The sequence below is a fragment of the Hyperoodon ampullatus genome (genome assembly GCF_949752795.1).
Source record: "Hyperoodon ampullatus genome assembly, chromosome: 10".
Classification (NCBI taxonomy): domain Eukaryota; kingdom Metazoa; phylum Chordata; class Mammalia; order Artiodactyla; family Ziphiidae; genus Hyperoodon; species Hyperoodon ampullatus.
The window spans coordinates 97,796,528-97,817,792 of record NC_136923.1 but is presented as its reverse complement, the minus strand read 5'-3'; the positions used below and the strand labels follow the sequence as shown (position 1 = coordinate 97,817,792).

Sequence of the window (21,265 nt, the reverse complement as noted above, 5' to 3'; positions counted from 1 at the left end):
AAACACGCATTTACATTTACCATTTTATTATAAAGGATATAATAAAGGATACAGCTGAACAGCCAGATGAAGAGAATACCCAGGGCAAGATCCAGAAGGATCCCAAGTGCAAGGGCTTTTGTTTCTGAGGAGTTGGGGTGCATCACCCTCCTGGAACGTTTGTGTTCACCAACCCAGAAGCTCTCTGAACTCCGTAGCTTGGGGGTTATTATGGAAGCTTTATCATGTAGGCATTATGGAATATTAACTCAATCACTGGCCCTTCTCCCCTCCCTGAAGGTTGGGGAGCTGGAAGTTTCAACCCTCTAACCATACCTTGGTCTTTCTGGTGACCAGTCCCCGTCCTTTTTTTTTTTTCCTTTTCTAGAAATATCATTGATGTGTAAGCAAAACTGTTTTTTAAAATTTAATTTTATTTTTTATACAGTAGGTTCTTATCAGTAATCAGTTTTATGCACATCAATGTGTACATGTCAATCCCAATCGCCCAATTCATCCCACCCCCACCCCCCCGCCGCTTCCCCCACTGGGTGTCCATACGTTTGTTCTCTACCTCTGTGTCTCGATTTTTGCCCTACAAACAGGTTCATCTGTACCATTTTTCTAGGTTCCACATATATGTGTTAATATATGATATTTGTTTTTCTTTTTCTGACTTAACTTCACTCTGTATGACAGTCTCTAGATCCATCCACAACTCTACAAATGACCCAATTTTGTTCTTTTTTATGGCTGAGTAATATTCCCTTGTATATATGTACCACATCTTCTTTATCCATTAGTCTGTTGATGGGCATTCAGGTTGCTTCCATGACCTGGCTGTTGTAAATAGTGCTGCGGTGAACACTGGGGTGCATGTGTCTTTTTGAGTTATGATTTTCTCTGGGTATATTCCCAGTAGTGGGATTGCTGGGTCATATGGTAATTCTATTTTTAGTTTTTTAAGGAACCTCCATACTGTTTTCCATAGTGGCTGTATCAATTTACATTCCCACCAAAAGTGCAAGAGGGTTCCCTTTTCTCCCCACCCTCTCTAGCATTTGTTGTTTGTAGATTTTCTGATGATGCCCATTCAAACTGGTGTGAGGTGATACCTCATTGTAGTTTTGATTTACATTTCTCTAATGATTAGTGATGTCGAGCATTCTTTCATGTGTTTCTTGGCAATCTGTATATCTTCTTTGGAGAAATGTCTATTTAGGTCTTCTGCCCATTTTTGGATTGGGTTGTTTATTTTTTTAACATTGAGTTGCATGAGCTGTTTATATATTTTAGAGATTAATCCTTTGTCATTGATTCATTTGCAAATATTTTCTCTCATTTTGAGGGTTGTCTTTTCATCTTATTTATGGTTTCCTTTGCTATGCAAAAGCTTTTAAGTTTGATTGGGTCCCATTTGTTTATATTTGTTTTTACTTCCATTACTCTAGGATGTGGATCAAGAAAGATCTTGCTGTGATTTATGTCAAAGAGTGTTCTTATGTTTTCCTCTAAGAGTTTTATAGTGTCCAGTCTTACATTTAGGTCTCTAATCCGTTTTGAGTTTATTTTTGTGTATGGTGTTAGGGAATGTTCTAATTTCATTTTTTACATGTGGCTGTCCAGTTTTCCCAGCACCACTTATTGAAGAGACTGTCTTTTCTCCATTGTATATCCTTGCCTCCTTTGTCATAGATTAGTTGACTATAGGTGTGTGGGTTTATGTCTGGGCTTTCTGTCTTGTTCTATTGATCTATATTTCTGTTTTTGTGCCAGTACTGTGTTGTCTTGATTACTGTAGCTTTGTAGTATAGTCTGAAGTCAGGGAGTCTGATTCCTCCAACTCCGATTTTTTCCCTCAAGACTGCTTTGGCTATTTGGGGTCTTTTTTTGTCTCCATACAAATTTTAAGATTTTTTTGTTCTAGTTCTGTAAAAAATGCCATTGGTAATTTGATAGGGATTGCATTGAATCTGTAGATTGCTTTGGGTAGTATAGTCATTTTCACAATATTGAATCTTCCCATCCAAGAACATGGTATATCTCTCCATCTGTTGCTACCATTTTTAATTTCTTTCATCAGTGTCTTATAGTTTTCTGCATACAAGTCTTTTGTCTCCCTAGGTAGGTTTATTCCTAGGTATTTTATTCTTTTTGTTACAATGGTAATGGGAGCGTTTCCTTAATTTCTCTTTCCGATTTTTCATCATTAGTGTATAGGAATGCAAGGGATTTCTGTGCATTAATATTGTATCCTGCAACTTTACCAGATTCATTGATTAGCTCTAGTAGTTTTCTGGTGGCATCTTTAGGATTCTCTATGTATAGTATCATGTCATCTGCAAACAGTGACAGTTTTACTTCTTCTTTTCCAGTTTGTATTCCTTTTATTTCTTTTTCTTCTCTGATTGCCATGGCTAGGACTTCCAAAACTATGTTGAATAATAGTGGTGAGAGTGGATATCCTTGTCCTGTTCCTGATCTTAGAGGAAATGCTTTCAGTTTTTCACCATTGAGAATGATGTTTGCTGTGGGTTTGTCCTATATGGTCTTTATTATGTCGAGGTAGATTCCCTCTATGCCCACTTTCTGGAGAGTTTTTTTTTATCATAAATCGGTGTTGAATTTTGTCAAAAGTTTTTCTGCATCTATTGATATGATCATATGGTTTTTCTTTTCAATTTGTTAATATGGTTTATCACATTGATTGATTTGCATAAATTGAAGAATCCTTGCATTCCTGGAATAAACCCTACTTGATCATGTTGTATGATCCTTTTAATGTGTTGTTGGATTCTATGTGCTAGTATTTTGTTGAGGATTTTTGCATCTATATTCATGAGTGATATTGGTCTGTAATTTTCTTTTTTTGTAGTATCTTTGTCTGGTTTTGGTATCAGGGTGATGGTGGCCTCATAGAATGAGTTTGGGAGTGTTCCTTCCTCTGCAACTTTTTGGAAGCATTTGAGAGGGATGGGTGTTAGCTCTTCTCTAAATGTTCGATAGAATTCACCTGTGAAGCCATCTGGTCCTGGGCTTTTGTTTGTTGGAAGATTTTTAATCACAGTTTCAATTTCATTACTTGTGATCGATCTGTTCATATTTTCTATTTCTTCCTGGTTCAGTCTTGGAAGTTTATACCTTTCTAAGAATTTGTCCATTTCTTCCAGGTTGTCCATTTTATTGGCATAGAGTTGCTTGTAGTAGTCCTTTAGGATGCTTTGTATTTCTGCAGTGTCAGTTGTTACTTCTCCTTTTTCATTTCTAATTTTCTTGATTTGAGTCCTCTCCCTTTTGATGAGTCTGGCTAAAGGTTTCTCAATTTGTTTGTCTTCTCAACGAACCAGCTTTTAGTTTTATTGATGTTTGCTATTGTTTTCTTTGTTTCTATTTCATTTATATCTGCTCTGATCTTTATGATTTCTTTCCTTCTGCTAACTTTGGGGGGTTTTTTGTTCTTCTTTTTCTAGTTCGTTTAGGTGTAAGGTTAGATTGTTTATTTGAGATTTTTCTTGTTTCTTGAGGTAGACTTGTATAGCTATAAACTTCCCTCTTAGAACTGCTTTTGCCACATCCCATAGGTTTTGGATTGTTGTGTTTTCATTGTCATTTGTCTCTAGTTATTTTTTTATTTTCTCTTTGAGTTTGTCAGTGATCTCTTGGTTACTTAGTAACGTATTGTTTAGCCTCCATGTGTTTGTGTTTTTTATGCTTTTTCCCCTGTAATTGATTTCTAATCTTATAGTGTTGTGGTCAGAAAAGATGCTTGATATGATTTCAGTCTTCTTAAATTTATTGAGGCTTGATTGTGACGCAAGATGTGATCTATCCTGGAGAATGTTCCGTGTGCACTTGAGAAGAAAGTGTAATCTGCTGTTTTGGGATGGAATGTCCTATAAATATCAATTAAATCTATCTGGTCTATTATGTCATTTAAAGCTTGTATTTCCTTATTAATTTTCTGTTTGGATGATCTGTCCATTGGTGTAAGTGAGGTGTTAGAGTCCCCCAGTGTTATTGTGTTACTGTCGATTTTCTCTTTTATAGCTGTCAGCAGTTGCCTTGTGCATTGAGGTGCTCCTGTGTTGAGTGCATATATATTTATAATTGTTATATCTTCTTCTTGGATTGATCCCTTGATCATTATGTAGTGTCCTTCCTTGTCTCTTGTAACATTCTTTATTTTAAACTCTATTTTATCTGATATGAGTATTGCTACTACAGCTTTCTTCTGATTTCCATTTGCATGGAATATCTTTTTCCATCCCCTCACTTTCAGTCTGTATGTGTCCCTAGGTCTGAAGTGGGTCTCTTGGAGACAGCATATATATGAGTCTTGTTTTTGTATCCATTCAGCAAGCCTGTGTCTTTTGGTTGGAGCATTTAATCCATTCATGTTTAAGTAATTATCGATATGTATGTTCCTATTACCATTTTCTTAATTGTTTTGGGTTTGTTTTTGTACATCCTTTTCTTCTCTGTGTTTCCCACTTAGAGAAGTTCCTTTAGCATTTGTTGTAGAGCTGGTTTGGTGGTGCTGAATTCTCTTAGCTTTTGCTTGTCTGTAAAGCTTTTGATTTCTCCATCGAATCTGAATGAGATCCTTGCTGGGTAGAGTAATCTTGGTTGTAGGTTCTTCCCTTTCATCACTTTAAGTATGAAATCTTGCCACTCCCTTCTGGTTGTAGTTTCTGCTGAGATATCAGCTGTTAACCTTATGGGAGTTCCCTTGTATATTATTTTTCATTTTTCCCTTGCTGCTTTCAATAATGTCTTTAATTTTTGCCAATTTGATTACTATGTGTCTTGGCATGTTTCTCCTTGGGTTTATCCTGTATGGGACTTGCTGTGCTTGCTGGACTTGGGTGGCTATTTCCTTTCCCATGTTAAGGAAGTTTTCGACTATAATCTCTTCAAATATTTTCTCTGGTCCTTTCTCTCTCTCTTCTCCTTCTGGGACCCCTATAATGTGAATGTTGTTGCATTTAATGTTGTCCCAGAGGTCTCTTAGGCTGTCTTCATTTCTTTTCATTCTTTTTTCTTTATTTTGTTCTGCAGCAGTGAATTCCACCATTCTGTCACTTATCCATTCTTCTGCCTCAGTTATTCTGCTATTGATTCCTTCTAGTGTAGTTTTCATTTCAGTTATTGTACTGTTCATCTCTGTTTGTTTTTTCTTTAATTCTTCTAGGTCTTTGTTAAACATTTCTTGCATCTTCTTGATCTTTGCCTCCATTCTTTTTCCGAGGTCCTGGATCATCTTCACTATCATTATTCTGAATTCTTTTTCTGGAAGTTTTCCCTTCTCCACTTCATTTAGTTGTTTTTCTGGGGTTTTATCTTGTTCCTTCATCTGGTACATAGCTCTCTGCCTTTTCATCTTGTCTATCTTTCTGTGAATGTGGTTATTGTTCCACAGGCTGCAGGATTGTAGTTCTTCTTGCTTTTGCTGTCTGCCCTCTGGTGGATGAGGCTATCTAATAGGCTTGTGCAAGTTTTTGACCAGTCCCCATCCTTAAGTCCTCCAACCCCCAGTCCTCTAACCTCCAGTCACCTCATTAACTTATAAAACACTCATCACCCCAGTCATTTCAAGGGCCTTAGAAGCTCTGGTGTCAGGAACCAGGGTCAAAGACCAAATATTAGAACAAAAGATGCTCCTAGCACCCCATCACTTAAAATGCATTTCAGGAGCTCTGTGTCAGGAACCAAGGCCAAGATCAAATATATATTTCTTATGGTGTCACAGATGGGAAGAAGCACAAACGAGCAGTTATACAGTCACAAAATTGGAAAGATAGCATACGTTGAGTTGGAGGTGTCTCCTATCTGTAGTAAAGGAAAGGGGTTTATAACCATCTTACTAGAAATGTAAATTAAATATAATCATAAGAGTAACTTAATTTATATAGTCATTACCTGTTACTATTCACTTAAGATATGCAAAGTATCATTGGTGTTTATTCTGAAGTCAACATTTTATAAAGACTTCCATGGATTTTCTGACTGTGGTACCCCTAACATTACATATTTTAAGTTTCTGAATCTGAACTTTGCTGTTGAGGTGGTTTTCAGCAACCAACTTACCAAAGTTAATATTCTACACTTTATAAATATATCACATTTTGGGGAGACTTTAAAATTCATAAAGTGCCTCACAGTAGCAGGAGGAAGTAGGTGTGATGTTTTAGTTTTATAGCCGAGGCAACTGAGGCTTGTGTAGCAAACACTACAAGCAAGACTTGCCTTTTGCGTGCCGAGCCCTTCCTGCTAAGGGGTTGACAGTGTCTTAGGAGCCTGTTGAGGGCAGCCCTCGGGCTATTTCTTCTCGCCCTTGTACGTTTGCATCGAGCTCCACAGCCCAACTAGCTATTTACATTTTCAGACCTTGTTTAGAATTACTTTTGCTGCAGGGATTTAGAGACTTTCTCTGCAGTGACTGAACGTCCAGTAAGATCAGCATTTGGGGGATTGTTGAACTTTACTAGAGGCCAGCACTGTTGTATAGAAATAGGATCTGAACCATATATTTAATTAAAAACTTTCTAGTAGCCTCATTAAAAAGTTTTTTTTTCAAGTGGACTAATTTTAATAATATATATTTATTTCACTCAGTATGTCCAAAATATTAAAAGTTTAACATGTAATCAATATGAACAATTAATGAGATATTTTACCTTCTCTTTTTTGGTACTATGTCTTCACAAACTAGTGTGTATTTTATGCTTATAATGCAATTCGTGTTGTACTAGCCACATTTCGAGTACCACTGGCCACAGATCTAGACCCAGGTGTGTCTCTTTTTTCCTCTTTTCATTCTCATCAATTTGTGACCCTGAGCTTTGCCTGCTCTTTCATGGGTTTTATTCTTTCACCCCTGCTGCTTCCAACACAGCTTGTACTTACTGTGGCTTATTCTTGGGCTCGCTATGAATTGTGGTCTAAACTATTTTCTCTTCTAAAACCAATGACTATTTGTCAGTAAAAGGCTGATGTCCTGGCCAGAGGCCCTCAAGGAGACTGTTGTCTGAGAATTAGGCCTCTCTGGAGAATGTTTCCATTTCTGTTCTTTAAGTGGAGTCTGTTGAGATGAGTGTGGATTATTCCAGTTTGTATATTGAGAACAGTGGATTTTATTTTGAATTTTAGAAATGAGTGGGATCTGAGAGAGACAGAAAGAATGAGAATGAATGTTGTGCTTAATATATTGAGAAGTAAAATACCTGTTACAGATGATAGCTTTGTATTCACAAATGTTCTTTAAAAAATGGATTGAATTTTAGAAGACAAAATATCTCATTTGCTATGCTGCTAAGTTACTTCTATCTCTGCTAGATTAACTGCTTAAACTTGTGTGTGTGTGTGTGTGTGTGTAAAAATATACATGTGCATCTAATAAAAATAATTTCAGAGTAACTTTATTAAAATTATTTCAACTTCTCATTGCGGAAGAATCCGGACAGTGAACAAATATCCCAGTGCAGTTATTTAAAATTATAAAATTTAAAAATATAACCTTTCAGTATGTTGATCTACATTGGTATACTTTATTTTTGCTAGAAACTGAGATGAAGATGCTCAAAATTTACCTGAAGAAGCCTATTAATATCAGAAACAAAGAAGTGATGAAAATAGAAATTCATTTTGAATTGCAATTCAACATAGCAGAAGCTTCCATTAAAGCTTTAGGAGATGACAAACAGGTGGCATGTTTAATTCTTCTTGATTATTTATCAGTAAATATGTTTTAGTATGTTTTCATATCTCTTACATTTCCATGTTGGGGTTTTTAAAATCGAGATATAATTGACCTAAAACATATTAGTGTCAGGTGTAAATCATAATGATTCCATTTTTGTATATATTGTGAAAAAATCACCACAATGAGACTAGTTGACAACTATCACCATTGTTAGAAGTTTTTTTTGTGACCCAAAAAAATTTAGAGAATTTAGTATCTCAGCAACTTTCAAATATGCAATATAGTATTAACTATAGTCACCATGTTGTACCTTACATCCCCATGACATATTCATTTCATAACAGGAAGTTTGTACCTTTTGACCCCCTTCACCGATTTCACCTGCCCTCAACCCCTCCTCTGGAACCACCAATCTGCTCTCTGTATCTGTGAACTTGTTTTTGTTGTTGTTTTTAAGATTCCACATACAAGTGAGGTCATACGGTATTCGTCATTCTCTGTCTGACTTATTTCACTTTTCATAATGCCCCCAAGTTCCACCCATGTTGTTGCAAATGGCAGGATTTGCTTCTTTTTTATGGCTGAATAATATGCTGTTTTAAATATAGACAGATAGATACACACACATATATATGTGAATCCAGCTAGATGTTTGTCAATTTTGTTTATATTTTCAAAGAACCAGCTCTTAGTTTCATTGATCTTTTCTATTGTTTTTTTTAGTGTCTTTTGTTTATTTCCATTCTGTTCTTCATTTGCTTCCTTCTACTAACTTTGGGTTCATTTATTTTTCTTTCTAGTTCCTTGAGGTGTAAAGATATGGTGTTTATTTGAGTTCTTTCTTTTCTTTATTATTATTATTGTTTTGGTCACTCTGCACAGCATGCGGGATCTTAGTTCCCCAACCAGGGATCGAACTTGTGCCCCCTGTATTGGAAGCACAGAGTCTTAACCACTGGACAACCAGGGAAGTCCTTCTTTTCTTTTCTGATGTGAGCATTTATCACTATGAACTTCCCTCTTAGAACTGCTTTTGCTGCACCTCATAAGTTTTGGTATGTTGCATTTCCATGTTCATTTGCCAAAAGGTTTTTTTTTAATCTCTTTTTTGATTTCTTCATTGACCCATTGGTTTTTCAGAAGCGTGTTATTTAATCTCCATGTATTCGTGAGTTTTCCAGTTTTCTTCTTGTAATTGATTTATAGTTTCATACCACTGTAGTTGGTAAAGATGCTTGATATGATTTCAGTCTTCTTAAATTTATTAAGACTTGTTTCGTGACCTAATATATGATCTATCCTGGATTCCATATGTGCTTGAGAAGAATGTGTATTCTGTTGCTTCCGGGTAGAATGTTATGTATATGTCAAGTCCATTGGATCTAACGTGTCATTTAAGGCTGATGTTTCCACATTGATTTTCCATCTGAGTGATGTATCCATTGATGTAAGTGGGGTATTAAACTCCCTTCCTATTATTGTATTGCTGTCTATGTCTCTTTAGGTCTGTTACTAATAAATTTTTAAAAGGATTACTGCTTTTAAAAATCATGTGATTTTTGGTTTGCATTTCAGGTGAGGCCTGACCAGACGAAAATCTCCTCAGACCTTTTTGGTGAGTTTGAGAAAGAAGACACTGAGATTCCTGGCAGCCACGAAAGAGAGACAGGTATATTGGGAAATAACAAAATTTCTTACCTGGATTCTGTAGAGAGGCAATGATAAAATATTACTTGAAAGAGGTCACTGAAAACCCGTGATCATATAGGAGTAATTAATGTGTTATTATACCTTTGGAGAAAGAAAAGTTGCTGATTAAACCTTGAATTATTTTCTCCACCTGATACAGTCTGTCTTGGGGTCAATTGGAAATGACAAAAGAGAAATTATGATGGGGTGGCAGGAGGCAAGTGTGTAGGGCCCTGTCTACCCATGAAGCTGGCCCTGCACAGGTTACATATCTCTTATGAGTTAGACCCAAAAGCAGTTTTCCAAGGTGCCCATAGCAGGTCCTAATTACCAGCTCCTACCAAAAGATGGTGATGTACTTGGAGTATGAATCTCATGAAGAGCATTTGGAGGGTGTATGCAGCATTGTGTATGGTTATTGTTACCATTCTTTATTGCTCTTTTCTTAATGTGTATAGACCAAGCAAAGGAATCTACCGAGCTGGCAGAGTTAACCAGTGCTGAAGATAACCAATGCCTAACAACTCTCCCCTTAAATAACCAGTCTGAGCCTACTGTGAGTACAGGGAACTGGGGACAAGATTCTGAACTGTATCCACCAGGATGTTGGCAGGTGGAAGCTGACTCTCTGGCTTGTGGTCCATTTTCTCCTGGTCAACCATCTCTCTCTTTTTTCACTATCCCCTCCTTTAAGTTACTTTTGCCTGCCGTGTTTATTTTTTCTCGACTTTCACTCATCTTGGCTCTCCCGTGGAATGTGTCACTTGGCTGGCTTTGCCTCATTCCCTCATTTGGGATCTGGAGACTGAGTTTGGGAAAAGCAGCCTAATGTTTGGAATCAGACCTGGTTTTCACTTATTGATTGTGGGAACTTGGGAAAATTACTTAACATCATTGAGCCTGAGGCTTCTCATCTATAAAGCAAAGGTAATAGCTGGTTTACAGTGTGGCCCTCTTAGGATTAAAAGCATAAGATACATAAAGCACATAACACACTGCTTGGCATGTATTGGTGTTCAGTCCATTTTCTTATGTTTGATTACATGGACACATTATACAGAAATGTGATAGTGTTATGATTTTTTAAAAAACAAATACACCAAAGATGATTCCTCCAGATAGATTGTCTTTTTGGGAACTTGTACATATCTCAACAATTATGATGCTTATGATGCTGTTGAAGACATTTTTGTAAGTCTTCCTTTGATGTTTCCCTTAGTAACTCTGAGACACTCTGTGATTGTCTTTGATGGTGGCAAATCTTCTGAGGGTGGATATTGATGTTTTTGGAACAGCCAACAGTCATTTGGAGCTAAATCTAATGAACAAAGAGCCTGATATCCTACTATTTAAATGCTTTTCTTTGGAATTGTAAAAAATTTCAAACATAACGTAATTAAGTATATATGTTTTTCCTGCAGCAAACAAATACAGCTGATAATTCACCTGAAAAATCAAAACTGGATGATACACAAAAAGGTCAGATTTTTTTCTGTCATAAGACTTGAATGGTATATTTAAATGTTTACTTGAGATGCTTAATAATTTTTGTTTTTCATTTTCATGCTTAAAGTTCCTTCAAAACAAGATTTACAAGAACCATCAGCAAAAATGCAGGTTCCTGAATTAAATGATACATCTAGGTACGTGATTTTCAAAACTCATAAACCATGTAGATTGCTGTTAATGTGACTCATTAATTACAATTCGATTGTCTAGGTTTTTTCCCCCTTTTTTGCATCTGGCTGTGCTCCACACAAGGAGAGAGCGTTGTGTGCAGTTTTCTGCAGAATGATTTGAGCAGGGCTGGAAAGTTCTCTCTTTTTTTTTTTTTGGAAAGTTCTCTTGACCTATGCATCTCTATAATTATAGTCCCAATGTTATCTTTGGTGATGTAGTTTTCTGTAGCAGAACACTGAATATTTCTCGCCAGAAAACATGTATTACTTGGCATTATTTTATTGCCACTTTCCATGTAGGCCTCTGAAGAGAATGGGTCATACCTGTGATTTTTTTTACAGCTTTATTGAGATATAACCGAAATAAAATAAAGTGTACATATTTAAAGTGTACAATTGGATGTATACTTTAACATCAAATTTTTGACAGTTTTTTTTAAACATCTTTATTGGAGTATAATTGCTTTACAATGGTGTGTTAGTTTCTGCTTTATAACAAAGCTGTACATATACATATATCCCCATATCTCCTCCCTCTTGCGTCTCCCTCCCACCCTCCCTATTCCACCCCTCTAGGTGGTCACAAAGCACCGAGCTGGTCTCCCTGTGCTGTGCGACTGCTTCCCACTAGCTATCTATTTTACATTTGGTAGTGTATATATGTCCATGCCACTCTCTCACTTCATCCCAGCTTACTCTTCCCCCTCCCTGTGTCCTGAGGTCCATTCTCTACATCTGCATCTTTATTCCTGTCCTGCCCCTAGGTTCGTCATAACCATTTTTTTTTCTTTTTAGATTCCATATATACGTGTTAGCATATGGTATTTGTTTTTCTCTTTCTGACTTACTTCACTGTGTATGACAGACTCTAGGTCCATCCACCTCACTACAAATAACTCAATTTCGTTTCCTTTTATGGCTGAGTAATATTCCATTGTATATATGTGCCACATCTTCTTTATCCATTCATCTGTCAGTGGACACTTAGGTTGCTTCCATGTCCTGGCTATTGTAAATAGTGCTGCAGTGAACATTGTGGTACATGACTTTTTTTGAATAATGGTTTTCACAGGGTATATGCCCAATAGTGGGATTGCTGGGTTGTATGGTAGTTCTATTTTTAGTTTTTTAAGAAACCTCTATACTGTTCTCCATAGTGGCTGTATCAATTTACATTCCCACCAACAGTGCAAGAGTGTTCCCTTTTCTCCACACTCCCTCCAGCATTTATTGTTTGTAGATTTTTTGATGATGGCCATTCTGACCAGTGTGAGGTGATACCTCATTGTAGTTTTGATTTGCATTTCTCTAATGATTAGTGATGTTGAGCATCCTTTCATGTGTTTGTTGGCCATCTGTATGTCTTCTTTGGAGAAATGTCTATTTAGGTCTTCTGCCCATTTTTGGATTGGGTTGTTTGTTTTTTTTATATGGAGCTGCATGAGCTGCTTGTATATTTTGAGATTAATCCTTTGTCAGTTGCATCATTTGCAAATATTTTCTCCCATTCTGAGTGTTGTCTTTTCGTCTTATTTATGGTTTCCTTTGCTGTGTAAAAGCTTTGAGATTTCATTAGGTCCCATTTGTTTATTTTTGTTTTTATTTCCCTTACTCTAGGAGGTGGGTCAAAAAGGATCTTGCTGTGATTTATGCCATAGAGTGTTCTGCTTATGTTTTCCTCTAAGGGTTTTATAGTATCCGGCCTTACATTTAGGTCTTTAATCCGTTTTGAGTTTATTTTTGTGTATGGTGTTAGGGAGTGTTCTAATTTCATTCCTTTGCATGTAGCTGTCCCGTTTTCCCAGCACCACTTATTGAAGAGACTGTCTTTTCTCCATTATATACTCTTGTCTCCTTTATTAAAAATAAGGTGACCATATGTGCATGGGTTTATCTCTGGGTTTTCTGTCTTGTTCCATTGATTTATATTTCTGTTTTTGTGCCAGTACCATCCTGTCTTGATTACTGTACTGTAGCTTTGTAGTATAGTCTGAAGTCAGGGAGCCTGATTCCTCCAGCTCCATTTTTCTTTCTCAAGATTGTTTTGGCTATTCGGGGTCTTTTCTGTTTCCATACAAGTTGTGAAATTTTTTTGTTCTAGTTCTGTGAAAAAACGCCATTGGTAGTTTGATAGGGATTGCATTGAATCTGTAGATCGCTTTGGGTAGTATAGTCATTTTCACAGTGTTGATTCTTCCAATCCAAGAACATGGTATATCTCTCCATCTGTTTGTATCATCTTTAATTTCTTTCATCAGTGTCTTATAGTTTTCTGCATACAGGTCTTTTGTTTCCTTAGGTAGGTCTGTTCCTAGGTATTTTATTCTTTTTGTTGCAATGGTAAACGGGAGTGTTTCCTTAATTTCTCTTTCAGATTTTTTGTCATTAGTGTATAGGAATGCAAGAGATTTCTGTGCATTCATTTTGTATCCTGCTACTTTACCAGATTCATTGATTAGCTCTAGTAGTTTTCTGGTAGCATCTTTAGGATTCTCTATGTATAGTATCATGTCATCTGCAAGCAGTGACAGGTTTACTTCCTCTTTTCTGATTTGGATTCTTTTTATTTCTTTTTTGTCTCTGATTGCTGTGGCTAAAACTTCCAAAACTATGTGAATAATAGTGGTGAGAGTGGACAGCCTTGTCTTGTTCCTGATCTTAGAGGAAATGGTTTCAGTTTTTCACCACTGAGAACAATGTTGGCTGTGGGTTTTTCATATATGGCCTTTATTATCTTAAGGTAAGTTCCCTCTATGCCTACTAAATGGGTGTTGGATTTTGTCAAAAGCTTTTTCTTCATCTATTGAGATGATCATATGGTTTCTCTCCTTCAATTTGTTAATATGGTTTATCACATTGATTGATTTGTGTATATTGGAGAGTCCTTGCATTCCCGGGATAAACCCCACTTGATCATGGTGTATGATCCTTTTAATGTGCTGTTGGATTCTGTTTGCTAGTATTTTGTTGAAGATTTTTGCATCTGTGGCATACAGTTTTTGACATATGTCTACACCCAGGGACCATCACCACAATCAAGATAAGAACCGTATCTGTCATCTCCAAGAATTTCTTCCTGCCCCTTTGAAATCCCTCTCTCCTGTCTTTCTGCATTCCCACCCCGACCCTTGGCAATCACTGATCTGCTTTCTGTCACTATAGATGAGTTTGTAGTTTTAAAAATCTTATTTAAATGGAACCAAACAATAAGTACTTTTTTTCTAGCTTCTTTCATTCAGTGTAATTATTTTGAGATTCATTGTGTATCAACAGTTCATCCTTTTATATTATTGAGTAGTATGGAGAATAGTGGATCCATTGTATGGATATACCACATTTTGTTTATCCATTCTTCTGCTGATGGACATTTGAGTTTCCAGTTTTTTATTGTTACAAGTAAAGCCCTTAGGATTCATGTGTAAGTCTTTGTATGGAGATGTGTTTTCTTTTCTCTTGGGTAAATATATAGGAATGGGATAGCTGGATCATAATTGGTATATGTTTAACTTTTTAAAAAAGTGCCAAAATGTTTTCCAAAATCTTTGCAGCATTTTACATTCCCACCAGCAGTCTTTGAGGGTTCTATTTGATTTTTTTTTTCTTTTTGGCTGTGCCATGCAGCATGTGGGATCTTAGTTCCCCAATGAGGGATCGAACCCACACCCCCCTGCATTGGAAGTGCAGAGTCTTAACCACTGGACTGCAGCGAAGTCCCAGTCTTTGAGGGTTCTAGTTGCTAGACATTCTTGTCAACAGGTTCAGTAATACAGTTTCATTGATGGATGGACTGATGAATGAATGAACAGATCCAATACTGATGTGGGCTATTTCTTCATTCCTCTGCCAGAACCACACAATCCCCCAAAGGGTCCTCAGTGTGTTATCATTTCCTTTATTTACTTCATTAATTTTTATATGTTATTGTGGCTCCACCTCCCCAATACCATTCTTCTTCTGTGAGTTACTAGATATCTCTCCTATTGTTTTTCTGTGTCAGCCTATATTGGTTTTGGGCTTTAAGGGTTTACACTTTATATATGAACAGTGCTATTTCTCCTTTTATCATGTTAGGTTAAAGCACTCTGTCACACTGTGAAATTTGTTCTTTCTTGACCTTAAAAAATGAGAGTTCTGGGGCTTCCTTGGTGGCGCAGTGGTTGAGAGTCTGCCTGCCGGTGCAGGGGACACGGGTTCGAGCCCTGGTCTGGGAGGATCCCACATGCTTTGGAGCAACTGGGCCCAGGAACCACAACTACTGAGCCTGCGTGTCTGGAGCCTATGCTCCTCAACAAGAGAGGCCGCAATAGTGAGAGGCCCGCGCATGGCGATGAAGAGTGGCCCCTGCTAGCAGCAACTAGAGAAAGCCCTCGCACAGAAACGAAGACCCAACACAGCCAAGAATATATAAATAAATAAAAGCTGAGCTGATGTCCTTCTGAAAAAAAAAGAGTTCTAAGCCAGGAATAGAGCCTACATTTCTGTCAGGCCATGAGCCAGGAAATAAAAAGTAGTGTTTTTATACCATCGCTATAGCTAGCCATTCATTGTTCAAGGATCTCTTTCAACTAGAAGCGGGTAGAAACCTGCCCGACCGCTACACTTCCTTCCCATCACACTTTCTTGTCCAGGCATCCAGTGTCTCATTCTTTAAGATCCTTGGAGCAATCCAGGTTTCTTCTGACTTCACCTCTTCCTCTCACATCGGCCCCAGAAGGAGTGGGGCGCTGGAAGGGGCTTCCAGCACGGTTTGGAAGTGCTGCTCTAAGGCACCCCTGGCAGAGCTGGGCCTTCCCAGTAACCTGCTGCCTCTCTCTGCCTGTCTGATCCTCCATTCAGCAGTGAGAGAATTCTTCAGCCCCACTTGAATCTGAGAATCCTTTTTCTCATTCTGAGAGGCATGGAACATTGTTGCTGTTGCTCCTAGAAGTCCAGATTCGGCTTTGGGAAGGGGCTGCGTGCTTGGTCCTACGGGATATTTCCACATAGAGCAGAAGGGTAGGTCTTGGACTTACGGAGGGTACATAATTCCCCTAGAGCATCTAACAGTAATAGTAACACCACAGACTCTGAGTTAAAGATTCCTGACTGGAGTAATCTGTTTATCTCCGGGTCTCTGTTTTTTTGTTCTGCAAATGAGTACTTCACTTAAAAGGGATGTTCAGCGCTTGGTACAAAAAAAAAGAATGTAAGATAGCTTATTAACAATCTGCTCATATTAACTGCATGTTGAAATTATAATGTTTTAAATACACTGGGTTGAATAAAAGGCTATTCAAACTAAAAAAAAAAAAAGGGACGTTCAGGTGCCATTATTGCAAAGAAATCTTGGGTACTGCTCAGAGCTTTTTAGCTCTTTCATGTTGGAATAAAACAGCACCTGAAGCTGCTTATAAATTCAGACTGAAACCGCAGAACGCATTTCGGGACTCAGTAGAGCATAGGTTCTTCTGTCTCCGCACAGAAAGAATTCAGCAAGAGGCAGGGTGACAGGTAAAGAAAATTTATTAGTATAGGAGGCTTGTGAGGGGTACAAGAGGTACAAGCCGGAGGGCTCTGCCCCTAGCACTTAATGGGTTACATTTTTATAAACAAAGGAAAAGTGGGGAGGGGGGAGAAATCCACTTTCTTCCTCATTCTTGAGTTGACATCAAGCTTCCCTCATCACCACCTCCTCTATGTCGGACAGGGGAGTTTTCTTGTCCCTAGTGGTCAAACCAGGACGGTCATGGCGCTATTCAAATCAGCAGAAGGATGATAATGTATGCTAAAATATGGTCAGTCATCTCAGGTTTCAGTATAGTGAGGGTCTTCTACTTTGGAATGTCACCTTTCCCTTATACTTTTGTTTTTAGCATGTGAAGAGGAGCATGTCCTAGGGGTCATTAACTTACTGACCTCAACCAGCAGGATGCAGACATCATTGACTTGATGTATATTTTTGTTGTGAGTTTCGTTGTTAAGCAAGCCTGCTTTGTTTCATGATTTTCCGATTGCTTTCTTGAGTGATCATTAACTTACAGTGGTCTCCCAAAGCTCCCTGAAGTTCCCTGTCTATCTATAATCCCCTAGTGGGATTTTTAACTAGCTATTTTATTTTCCTACTGTATCTCTATCAAGACTATACACACACAAACTAACGGTGTAAAACTAACATTTTAAAAATTGTGATGAAATAGGCATAATGTAAAATTTACCATCTTAACCATTTTCAAGTGTACCGTTCAGTGGCATTAAGTACCTTCACGTTGTTGTACAGCCATCACCACTATCCGTCTCCTGAGCTTTTTCATCTTCATCTTTCTGAAACTTGGCCCCCATTAAACAACTCCCCTTTAACAAAATTGAAGGATATAAGATTAACGTAAAAAAGTCAAGTTTCTTTCTATATGGTAGCAGATAGAAAGACTTGTCTTTTGGTTTTTTGATAATAGCAAGCTATGTATCTGATAAGGGGTAAATATCCAAAGTATAATATATAAGGAACTCCTACAATTCAATAGTAAAAAAAATAAATAAAAAAAATAAAAACCCACCTGATTAAAAAAAATGGGGAAAGGACTTAAATAGACATTTCTCCAAAGAAGATATACAAATGGCCAATAAGTATATGAAAAGATGCTCAACATCACTAATCATCAAGAAAAGCTTGCCTTTTTAGCACCCAGTTGATTCTAAGGCAGAGCCAGGCGGGAAACACTGCCCTGTAGCATTGTCGCACTCACTGCTTACTTGCTGATGTTGCCTTGCCAGCCTCTTCTTTGTATGCCTGGCAGAGAAGGGCTCAACAAAGGTTTGTTTTGTGTTAAATAGCCAGTTGTTGGCAGGCAGAAGCTGTATGGAAATGGATTGCAAGGTAAAAAGTTTGTCTCAGAATGGGGTACTTCCCATGAGTTGGGCTCACAATCAAAGGGCGTGTGAAGGGGGAAAAAAAAGTGCTGTGAAGTTGGGAAAGGAGAAGATGTTGGTGAAACAGTTCCATTAATTCAATGTATTTTGCTTTTAGGGAAGATTCTGCTTTTGAGGGTGACAGAAAGCAAGAAAGAAGGATGTCGGTAATGGACTCACTTTCCTGGTTTGGGGGCAGTCCTTCCCATGTTTTAGTTATTTGTGTGCCATCTTCAAACTTTACCATTGCTTTGCTCTTTGTTTCTCAGTTAAGTTTATCTTAAGCTTGTTTTATTAATTAATTTATTTATTTTCTTTCCTCACTTCTATTTTTATTTTTATTTTTTAATAGATCTTTATTGGAGTATAATTGCTTCACAATACTGTGTTAGTTTCTGTTGTACACCAGAGTGAATCAGCCATATGCATAAAGCATTTCACTTTGAAATGGAAAGTCAGCATTAGTTGTAACAAATAGTTGGTAAGCCCCCAAATAAATATGATGGAGAATAACAAAGTTATATTGAATTGTACTTTTCCTTGTATTAGGCCTTGAGCTAAAAGTCTGTTCTTGCTTTGTTAAAAAAAAAAGATTATAAGTAGAAGAGAAATATTAAAGACCTACTAGCAGCTGAGATTTACTCTGAATAGAATCAGAAGTGTTAATGAATTGAAAAGAAATTTTTTGCCCTGAGTCAGTGATGTGGTTTTGTTCCTGCGTGTGCCCGTTTCCATCTCTCCATTGCTGTTCTTGCTTTGGGAAGCAGAGTGCTTTAAGTCTATTGTCAGTATGCTAAAAAAAAAAAGTCTCTGTATGAAGAGTAAATGAAAATTTTTTTCATGAAATAAGAGATCATGGGCTTCAAACAAACAAATTAAAGCTCCTTCTGACTTTCTTTTAGTGGTGGTTCTCAGTCCTATGGGGTAGTGTTTTGAAGTTAGTGTTGGCCCAATAATCAGGTGCATCAGCTTTTGGAAAGTTATCTACCATCCCTACAGCTACAAGTATTTGATTAGAGAGGATTGTGTCATCTTTTACTACAGCAGCTTGGTGGAGAACTGACTAATGAAATAATCATCCTCTTTTTTTTTTTTTTTTTTTTTTTTTTTTTGCGGTACGCGGGCCTCTCACTGTTGTGGCCTCTCCCACTGCGGAGCACAGGCTCCGGACGCGCAGGCTCAGTGGCCATGGCTCACGGGCCCAGCCGCTCCACGGCATGTGGGATCTTCCCGGATCGGGGCACAAACCCGCGTCCCCTGCATCGGCAGGCAGATTCTCAACCACTGCGCCACCAGGGAAGCCCAATAATCATCCTCTTTTTCTCCCTTCTCCTTATTTCTGTGCCCTTTTATTTTGTAAGAAAGCCCAGTCTTCTAGGAGAAGGAGTTACTTCTCTTTTGTCTAACTTCATAGTCATATGTTTAATTGCACATAAATGGTACTAACGTCCTTTTAATAGTTCTCATTTATCACCTGTGTTTGTAGAAGTTTAATTATAGGAAACACCTCTTCTCGGAGAGTGATGAAGATTCAAGTACTAGTGCCAGTGAACTGTCCTGGACCAGTGACCAAAAAAGGAAATCCCTGAAGTCATATCCTAGTAGAAAAAAGATAAGAACCAGAAGTAACCTAAAAAGTAAGTTTGGTGTGTGTTTTCTTTCCAGTCACTTTTCAAATAAATTATCAGGTACTAATTTTTCAATACGTGATGGGAGCTGCGGGTACCAAAGAGATATGATCACGTGGTCCTCCTTCCCTGGTAGACTGGAAAGGGAAAATGTACAGATGTAAAACGGTATGAAAGAATATGGAATTGACCAATAATTGTTAAATTTGAGCCGTGGATAAATAGAGTCAGGAGTTCAGATAAGAGGAATCTGACGTAAGCTGAAATCATCAGGAAAAGCTGCTAGGAAGAGATGAGTGGGACCTCAGCTAGTGCTTGGGAGAAGAATAGGATTTGAAGAGGTGTGGAGAAGGGGAAGCCTTCTAATTAGGTAAAACTAGAAAGACGTGAGCACAGCGCTCAGGAACAGGATCTGGAGCAGAGAATTCATGCTGGGTAGTGAGGCACAAAGTTGAATAATCAGATCCTAAGAGCTAGACATTTTAGCAAGCTGTGGGAAGTGGGGATTGCTTCTAGTGTGTATTTTGGTATTTCTTATAAGTAAACTTACCCACGGTACTCTTATTCCCTTCCATTCTAGCCTTGCCACCATTCCCCATAAGTAGTGGCAGTGACCTTGAGAAAGATCAAGTAAGTAAATTTTGTCTGGGCTGCCGTGTGCCCTTATGGTGTAAGTTTTGAAACAAGTTGATCTCTTTAAACCACCTTTATTTCTCAAAAAACTCCTTTCTGAAATATGAGAATAATAAACCAGTGGTTTACTAGTATGTAAACCACTTTCAATAGAAACTTCAAGGACTTCTAAACATTTTATATGAATCTTGGGTAAAAATTTAGGATCTTTTTTCATTGGTTGCAAATTTGTTGCAAGATGTTTATTATGAGCTAAGCTTGAAATCTGGGCTCTTCTGATTTCCTGCAAACGTATGCTTTTTTGAATTTATATTTTAAAATAAACTTCTTGGTTTAATTCTTCCATTAGTTCTCAGTTTGTTGACATGTTACTCCCAAAGATTTTAATGATTTAAACATTTAAGTCTTTATTTTGCAAGCAGTTGAAATACCTTCAGCCATTTCAAATATTGAATAAGCCCTGAAAATTTCTTAATTCCTCTCAGTTATCCTTGTTTTATATCAAAGTAGTTAAGAACATGGACACGAGTGTCCTCCAGGCCAATTCAGAGCTTAATTTATCATGCTTTTAGCTGAATTACCTCTCTAAGCAGTTGGCTTTTGTTCTTTGTCAAATGAAATTAGATAGATAGATAGTATATATAGTATAGTGTATGTATATATATACTGTATATATGATATTTTATATAAAATATGTAACATAATATATGTAGTCATGTATATATGATATGTGTTATATATAACTGTGCACATATACTTTATATGTACAAACTATATATACTTATATATAAAAATACATATATGTACATATTACATGCATATAATACATATATTATATACATATCTAATATATGTACATACATATATAATACATATATGTACATATATTTTATATATGTGTATCTACACACACACACACACACAAACTGCAGAATATAGTGCGAAGTGTTTAAGAGTTTTCTAAGGGCAGCTGCTGGGATTCTGAGGGCATCAGCAGCACCCTGCTGGCCTGTACAGAAATAGGATGTTGTTAGTGCTCTAATAGTAGCTCGTCATCTGCCCTCCCTGCC

The 21,265-nt window shown here is 37.4% G+C and overlaps 1 protein-coding gene across 1 annotated transcript in view; it reads left to right on the top strand.

Moving 5' to 3' along the window:
* The window catches only part of SYCP2L (synaptonemal complex protein 2 like), a gene marked incomplete at both ends in the record, with an annotated part of 72,518 nt that overhangs the window by 16,956 nt on the left and 34,297 nt on the right, over positions 1–21,265 (top strand). The window contains 4 exons of the mRNA XM_079712696.1: positions 7,540–7,682; positions 9,257–9,350; positions 9,829–9,926; positions 19,421–19,571. Of these exons, the coding sequence (XP_079568822.1) occupies positions 7,540–7,682; positions 9,257–9,350; positions 9,829–9,926; positions 19,421–19,571 (486 nt within the window). The remainder of the gene's footprint in view (positions 1–7,539; positions 7,683–9,256; positions 9,351–9,828; positions 9,927–19,420; positions 19,572–21,265) is intronic.